Genomic DNA, 7,985 nt, shown 5'->3' on the forward strand with positions numbered 1-7,985 from the left:
GTTGTGTTGATACAATCTATGTTCACTTCTTCTTTATTCTAAAAACACCAATTTGAATTGGGTGATGCTTGGAGTTCAGCATCCTGCAGTTTGGATGTCCTGTGAGGAAATATTACTTTTGTTCTTTACTTCAAGTTACAGTGGCAAAGAGCTTCTTTAGGCTGCTAACATGAAGAGGAACGAGTGAGAATAAAAAGGGCTGTTGTGTGGCAGTGGATCCAGGCACCTTTCGAGGAAGAACATGGGAACTCACCCACATGTTGACAAAAGTAGCACTTACCAGTCATTTCATCTTTCTTCTCAACAGTTTCAGTCTTTCCTAACATTGCATACATTTGCAGAGGCGAGCACCAGGTATCAAAATTTACTTATCAAAAACTAAAATCCACTTTCAACAGTAGTGTGACAGTTATTGCTGTGGTGGTACACTTCCATTAGGTTGAAATTAGACACAAGCATGTTAAAATACATATTAAAGAGGGAGTGGAACTTAAAGGTGCTAAAAGCAGGATGCAGTAATTGACATACTACCGCCAAAGCAAATGTAAGTTGTTCCAGTAATAAAAAAAACCCCAGATGTTTGCAATAGCCTAGAAGATAAAGGTGACATAGTTTTTTGCAGTTTCTAGCAAGAAAAGAGTGAAAAGTAGACCATATGGAACAACTGTATCAGAATAATGTGTTTTACTTCAACATCCTACAAGTAGCACCTTCAATCGTCTGGCAAGAATCATACAATAATGAACAGTTCCTTAAATAAAAACAAAAAAAACGCAATTTCTCTTATTTACAAGATGTGCCACAATCAACAACATAATTCACAGAAACCAAAAAAACTTGTGCAAGCAGCGGCCAGTTTATACTTAACTAAACATCGGGAACAACTCACCACTGCATGCTTTTTGTGGTTAATGAGTGCTTGTTGTGCCAGTGGTCAGAGATTCTCCCAGCAGCCGTGTACGAGACCGAGGCAGAGCAGCTGCACGTTCCTGAGCCGAGGGAGGAGGATATCGGGATCAGCCAGCAGGTGAGGTGCTGAGGTGTTCTACTCTAGTTTCTTCTGCAGCTTTTTCTGGAAGCAGACAGGGAGGATCGAGAGCACAGCCAGTACACCGAGCACGGCCAGAGAGTTCCAGGAGACGGCCTCGCCAGCTGTGGTCAGTTTGTACAGTGTTGTACCTGCGTTGATTGCTACAAAGGATGGCGGTGCTACTCCTGCGGATCAGCCAGGTTGAATACAGGTGAGTCAGAGACAACAAATGTTACCAAAATAAAACAGAAGGGATTGACTGTCTTACCGAGAAAGGTACCGATGAAGAAAACTCCCAAAGGCACATTGATGACAGGTGAGGTGATGTTGATGAACCAGTTGGGAAGAAAGGGAGTTATCCTCAGGAAGATGATGTAATTGATTAAATGATCTCTGTGTTTGTCAACCTGCCAGCAGAAAGTCACGAGCAGAATGTTTCTTAAGTCACATGCCCTGAATTACCAGTTTATTAGTTGGCACAACAGCTTTATATTGTTTAGTTTTTTATAGACACTGTCAGATAACATAAAAAATATTTTTTATTTTCTCTTACTATGTTTATTGTTATGCACCATAATACCAAAGCAAATTCCTTGTATGTGATAACCTACCAGATTCTGAGATATGTATGAACAGCATTCATACAGTGTCAATAAAAACTGAACAATATAAGCTTCACAACGGTAGGATTCACTGTTTTTTTTTGTTTTGTAATACATTAGATTGCACAGGTGTGCCTTACAATATGGTAATTATATAAGATTAATGCAAAAGAAAACATCTCAAACAGACGATTTCTCTTAGAAACATGCCTTCAATTCGCAGTACATTTCCTATTAAGGCTCTTACCTGCTGGGACCATTTCTGTGCTCTTTCTGTGAGATATTTGTAGACCATGGGTCTGCCCACCAGATATGACAGCATGTAGCAAAAAGAAGCACCCAGGCCAGAGCACTGCCAACACACAAAACACATGATGACTGACTGACGCATATGATAAGGAAAAGACAACCACAATCTTGGTAACTTGCCATAAAAATGATTGTCATACTCTGGAGATTGAACTGCCCACTAAGAACATTTAGGCTCTCCAAATACACCAAAAGAACATATCCAACCGTCATCTCCATCTTCATGACTGGTCTATTTCAAATTTTAGCAGCAGCAGTGTAGTGTTATGTTGAATACACAGTAAATAGTCACAAAGAAGAGGCTGGGGGCCTTGATGTTTACACACATTAACCACTGCACTTCCTGGTTGTCGCAGTAAAAACATCACATTTTAGTATCTGTCCCTCAGAAATAAAGAAGAAAGAATTTCTTCTGCACTTACCATGTTTTTAACAACATTAAAATCACGTAGGAAGAAAACCATTGCAGAAGGGAAGACAAAAAAAAACCAACAAAGTGTGGCCACAACTGACTATGATGCAATACGGCCACATGACATGTTGCACACACAACATCTTGTTTGTAATAAAATTCACTCGAACATCACAGATGGACTCTGTTTGTGCACTGTTGCCTGCTTTAAATTCAAATTTTAAATCATGACTTCACTGAAATGAATGTATGAAAAATGCATGTCTAAGAGGCATAATCCATTCTTGCAAAAGAGAGGATGTGTCTCTAAACCCTCACATACCTAAGTGTGTCTCGTGGAAACTATTTCCATGCACACGTTGTTCATTATACAATACAACATTTGTTTTCAATCAGACATTTCATACTGTCCTTCCTTACTCACCAAGCAGACTAAGAAAAGTGCCAAGGGGAAAGGGTAAAGATATCCAGACAGGATGCTGAGGAAGATAGATCCAGGGATTGCAAATGTTTGGAGGCTGACAAAAGCGTCAAGGTAAATGACATAACAAAAACAGTTTTCTCACATGTTAAATCAAATCAATTAACAATAATAATAAACACATTAAAAGTGTATTCCTCTAAACACTCTAGCCTGCTGGTCTTTCTATATAATCTTTGATTTGATACTGTCCATGTTAAGTAAGAAAGAAACACACAGAAGGGATGAAAACATTTCCCTGAAATGTTTAGCATTTCTCCAGCTAGTTCAACACCAGATTTGTCTTCCTACTGTAAGTCCTGATGGAAAGTTCAACTAAACTGATGATTTGCCCAGCAAAAATGTCAAACATTTGCTGGTGAAACATGGTGATACTTTGTCAGGAATGCTGCTCGGAAGACTCCATGAAAGAAGCTGTAGTCAGTGTTTCTCATGGTGGCATCCCAAGATCAGGAAGCTGAAGCTGATCTTTTGGGGCTTAAAATCTGCTCAGCCAATCTCAGAAGAGTTGGTAAAATTCTAACCTCAGTTAAAAACAAATCAATTGAATTGTTGCTACAAATGATCACTGCAACTAAGATTCATCTCTGAAGGCCTGAATTTCTGAAAACATTCTCAATAGGAAGCAAAGTATAAACAAAGATATATTTTTCCAAAAAGGTGCATATGTTTTCTTTAAGGATACAAAACATATGTCGCGAAGTAGGCCACCAACACTTGGCTGTAGTACGTGTCTTTGTATTTGGACAGCACAGTTCCCAAAGCTTTGGCATCTTCCATGTCTTTAGGGATCTTGATTTTCTCCATTTCATCACTGAAAAACAAACAAACAATGAAATTCAAATCTTCAGTCATACATATTTCACACAAACCTTTTTTTGTTTGTTTAATGACAATACAACCTTTTTTGACAATTTTCAATCTGGCTTCTATATATACAGTAAGCAGAGACTTTGGTGATTGCTTTGTGCTGCGATATTCAGTGCTGCATTTGACAAGGGTGAGAATGATGTGCTCCTTGAGAGGTTCTTATGGGTCAAATTAAACATTCAGTATCACTGTAAATGCTTATGTTTCTTAGTGAACCCTTTAATGGCTGGCAAATCCCAGTGATTAATACGTCCAATCCTGTTCTTTCTGTGTAGTGAAATTACATAATTTATTGTTTCAGCAATTGCATGCTGCCATATCTCTCATTCAGTCCCATTTACAATTCAAAACTGCTTTTGTCAGTGCAATAAAATAATAGAAATGTTTACATTTTCTCCAACATAACCATGATTGACACTGCTACATGCATATACCAAAACTTGATTGCTCAAAATGCTAATGTCACTCCTGGATTTTGAGCATCATGTCAAAATTAGTAGCTCAGTTTTACCTTTTTTTTTAGCATACAAACACAAACTCTGGCACCTCATGCAACCTAAGGATTTGGGAAAAGTCACCCCTTTGCTATTGTTATGTCTCATTTGGTGCCTTTACCTGCCTCAGCAAGTCTGCACTAGCTTGACTCAGCTTGACTAGTCCAGACGTCTGTCGCAAGACTCCTAACAACAACATTATGTAGATCCAACACTGCACCGGTGCTAGGCTCTTTGTTTGGTGACCTGTTAACTTTAGGATTTACTTTCTTTTTTTTTTTTTTTTTTTTACAGACAATATGTGACATACGCAGTCAGGCCCTTCTCCACAAAAAAAATTGTACCTGTCGCCTCATACAACCGGAAACCTCAGGTCCTCAGAGTGGAGGACTTTGTAACTGTTGTTTTTCCCTGTAAACAAACGTTACTTACTGTATGTAGTACTAAACGGTGTTAGAACAACCTTTACCTTGGTCAAAAACATCAACAAAATAATGTCTTGCATTTAGTACAGAACTATAACCAAATCCCATTATTACCACTCATCACTCAGTTGGCTTTTCCGGCCTTGCCGCGAGTGAATATGACAAAATACACTTAATTTTGGTTTCATGACAGTAAAAATTACAGGTCCCAGTTTCATAACTGTTGTTGATATTGAAACAAGCAAACCATCCACAAACCCCAAACCCACTGCACTATGTGCAAATCCTTTTGTTGTTTGATTTGTTTAATTTAAAATAAGAACTAACAGTATTATTTGTGAATACAAAATAAGTTTTAATTTCCAGAGACAGACATAGTCCCCGACCACATTCAACCAAGTTTAATAATCCATTAAGCAACTTACTCAGGCAGCTCTGGGAAGTTCCTGTAGACCAGATACATGACAGAGGCAGCGCAGGTGAAGATAGACACCAGAATCAGGAGAGACATGCGTGCTGAGCCCCCTGCAGTATGCTGAGCTTCTGTGGGGAAAGAGAATAAGTTATTTACCAAATAAATGAAGTGTTTCCAATAAAAACAGACTAACTACCAGGGAGCCTTGTGTAATTTGCTTATGAGTTTTGCATCACTTGTTCAAGCCCCTACAGGGAACCGAGTCTCCCCCTTGAGACAGACTCTTGCTGTTTCTAAGTCATGTTTTCAATAAACACTGTATGGAAAGAGACAACTGTGACGTCTGTTAATTTCCACTGTCAGCTAAAGAATTGAGGGTATACAGGTTTTTGGTTGGGTTTTTTTTTGTTGTTGTGTCACCAAATTTAGATCTTGATTTCACTTTTGGCTTCAAAGTACAAACAACAGTTCTGCAACTGATGCAATTGGTTACAGGTCAAAATGTTTAAATCGTGATAGTGATTATGAGGACGCAATAAATTTTTTATGTTATTAACCCATCTGCTCAGATACAAAATATTTCATTTTTGAAGTCATGGTTTCAGGGGTCGGGAAAACATTTTTTTTTATTTCATTTATTTCTTATTGGTCCACAATATTCAGTCAGAATGAAGGATGTATAAGTTCTGGTATTTTGCTTATCTGGGGTGACTAAGCTGGCCATTTGGCTGACAAGAAATAGTATAATTCTAGGGGAAACAGACTTCAACACAAGACCGGTGCAGGTTTTGCAGGGAATGGTGGCCGCTTGCTGCAGGGTTGAATAAACCTAATATCACACTGTGGACTATATAGAGATATTCAGCTGTAAATGGGCTTTGGTAGGACATTTGTGTACAGATGGTGATGATGGAGGTTTAGCTTTGTGCCTCTGATTAATGGAATGATATCTTACATACATCTTACATCTATCATACAGTTTTGTTTTTGGGTTTTGTTTGTGTTTATATCCCTGAATGAACATTTTAATTATAATATTTCCTGTCATGTCTGTTAACCTTGGTCACTTTTGGCAGGCATGTCATCGGAAGTGGTGGAATGTAAATTAAGTACATTTACACAAGTAAGTACAGTTTTAAGGTACTTGTACTTTACTTGAATATTTCCTGTTCATGTCACTTTATACCTATATTCCACTACATTTCAGAGGGACATATTGTACTTTTTACTGCACTACATTTATCTGACAGCTGTAGTTACTAGTTACTTTACAAATTGAGATTTTTTAAATTGTTCTAATTAGCAACTATTAGTGTAAAATTCTTCTAACACACGAATGAATCAGGTATAATAATCTAATAATGTATTACACAATAGCGTCATAACAATCAAAGGACCTTTTCAGCATTGAGTGCATATATTTTTGATACTTTCAGTATATTGCATTATTTTACAGTGTTGTATTGTCACTCCTGGTGACCATTGTACCTGGTTAGAGGATCTGAATACTCCCCCCCACCACTGGTCGTTGGACAGTCTGTTATGATTTAACATCTAGCTAGCTAATAAAAACATTAAAAAAAAGGTTTAAGATTTTGCCCTCGTTTTAACATACAGGGTACTTAAATCATATTCACTATTCTACTGACGCTCAGTAACAGGGTTTGGGGTGTATTTTAGCTACTTCAACACGTCAGCGTTATGTTTTTCATTAGCTATGGCGTTACTAAGCTAGCCATCGAAGTCGCAGTCGGCTAATTTTCGCTAGCTGGCAGTTACAACAACCAGACTCCGGCTAACATTAGCTCCTGTTCTGCAATCGGCACTGACCTCAAAGCAGAAACGACGTTGCCATGTCGTTATATTGCTCTATCTGTATCACCTAGAAGTGTTTGCTTTCCTCTGCTTTGCTCTTCGTTCAGGTTAACAGTTAACCACCACAGCCAGAAACCCACCTTTCAGTACATGTGAGTCGTAAGCATTCGCCTTCACCTCCTCCTGTGCCGAGGACAAACCGTCGGTCTCTCGTCTTTCTCTCCGCTTTTTGGCCATTTTCTGAGATAACGTTGAGGTCAGCTAAGGTGCCGATGTGTGTTACAGCAACAGCCGGCGGGTGGGGTGACACCGGTGTGGTGACAGCCTGCTGACACGTTACACAGGCTGACCTTCTACCTTCACATCCAGCAGCAAAACCCTGTACCATCCCCAACAGCGCCCCCAGCAGTGACACGGTGTCTCCACAGTGAAGTCCACAATGAAGTCCACAATGAACCGTTATCTGGACAGTTACACGTTTCCTATTGCTTTGACACTGACAATTTAAATATATACTCCTATTTTTTCACCTACTTGTATGCAGTAATATGTAACTAAGTCGGCCTGCATTTCCTCAAGTACTGTACTTGAGTACAATTTTGAGGTACTTTACTTGAGTATTTGAATTTTATGCTACTTTATACTTTTTACTCCACTACATTTATTTGATAACATTAGTTACTAGTTACTTTGCAAATTCAGATTAGTAATACAAACTATAAATAAACTGATAAATTATGATGTATTATTATGGATTAAGATACCCAGCAGTATATAAAGTAATTCAAATTAACCCCACCTTTACCAGCTGCAACATTATAGGGATGCTTAGACTATTATATCACTTTATATATTATATCGTATATATGTTTATGGAATGAGCCATTCGGCATAATGAGTATGTTTACTTTTGGTGCTTTTAGCTGTATGTTTATTTCTATCTTTCTTTAAATTGTGCTTGGAACTGTGTGTAACATTGAGAGAAACTTAAAACCAGAGTCAAGTTCCTTGTGTGTGTTCACATGCCTGGCCAATAAAGCTGACTCTGATTCTGATTCTAATTCAAATTCACATATCAGACGAACATAGCCCCTTTTCTATGATGACCTTTTACTCACCTCCATTTATCTGA

General features: G+C 38.3%; 1 protein-coding gene across 1 annotated transcript; it reads right to left on the reverse strand.

Annotated features, from left to right (window-relative positions):
* Positions 1-1,045: 1,045 nt before the first annotated feature.
* On the reverse strand, positions 1,046-7,090 carry tmem41b (transmembrane protein 41B). The gene is made up of 7 exons (XM_070910493.1): positions 6,994-7,090; positions 5,049-5,166; positions 3,520-3,648; positions 2,778-2,871; positions 1,880-1,984; positions 1,299-1,437; positions 1,046-1,215 (listed from the first exon to the last, which is right to left on the reverse strand). Exons 1-7 carry the CDS (start codon positions 7,088-7,090, stop codon positions 1,046-1,048), a joined length of 852 nt encoding a protein of 283 aa, XP_070766594.1.
* Between the last annotated feature and the right edge of the window lie 895 nt (positions 7,091-7,985).

This window comes from Enoplosus armatus, chromosome 1 (assembly GCF_043641665.1).
Source record: "Enoplosus armatus isolate fEnoArm2 chromosome 1, fEnoArm2.hap1, whole genome shotgun sequence".
NCBI classification, from domain to species: Eukaryota; Metazoa; Chordata; class Actinopteri; order Centrarchiformes; family Enoplosidae; genus Enoplosus; species Enoplosus armatus.

Excerpts from the sequence above, each read along its gene's own strand:
- tmem41b (XM_070910493.1), bottom strand. The coding sequence starts at position 7,090 with ATGGCCAAAAAGCGGAGAGAAAGACGAGAGACCGACGGTTTGTCCTCG. Across the intron at positions 3,649-5,048 it reads AACTTCCCAGAGCTGCCTGA|TGATGAAATGGAGAAAATCA; the intron begins GTAAGTTGCTTA and ends TTTGTTTTTCAG. Across the intron at positions 2,872-3,519 it reads TACTTCGCGACATATGTTTT|CCTCCAAACATTTGCAATCC; the intron begins GTATCCTTAAAG and ends CGCTTTTGTCAG.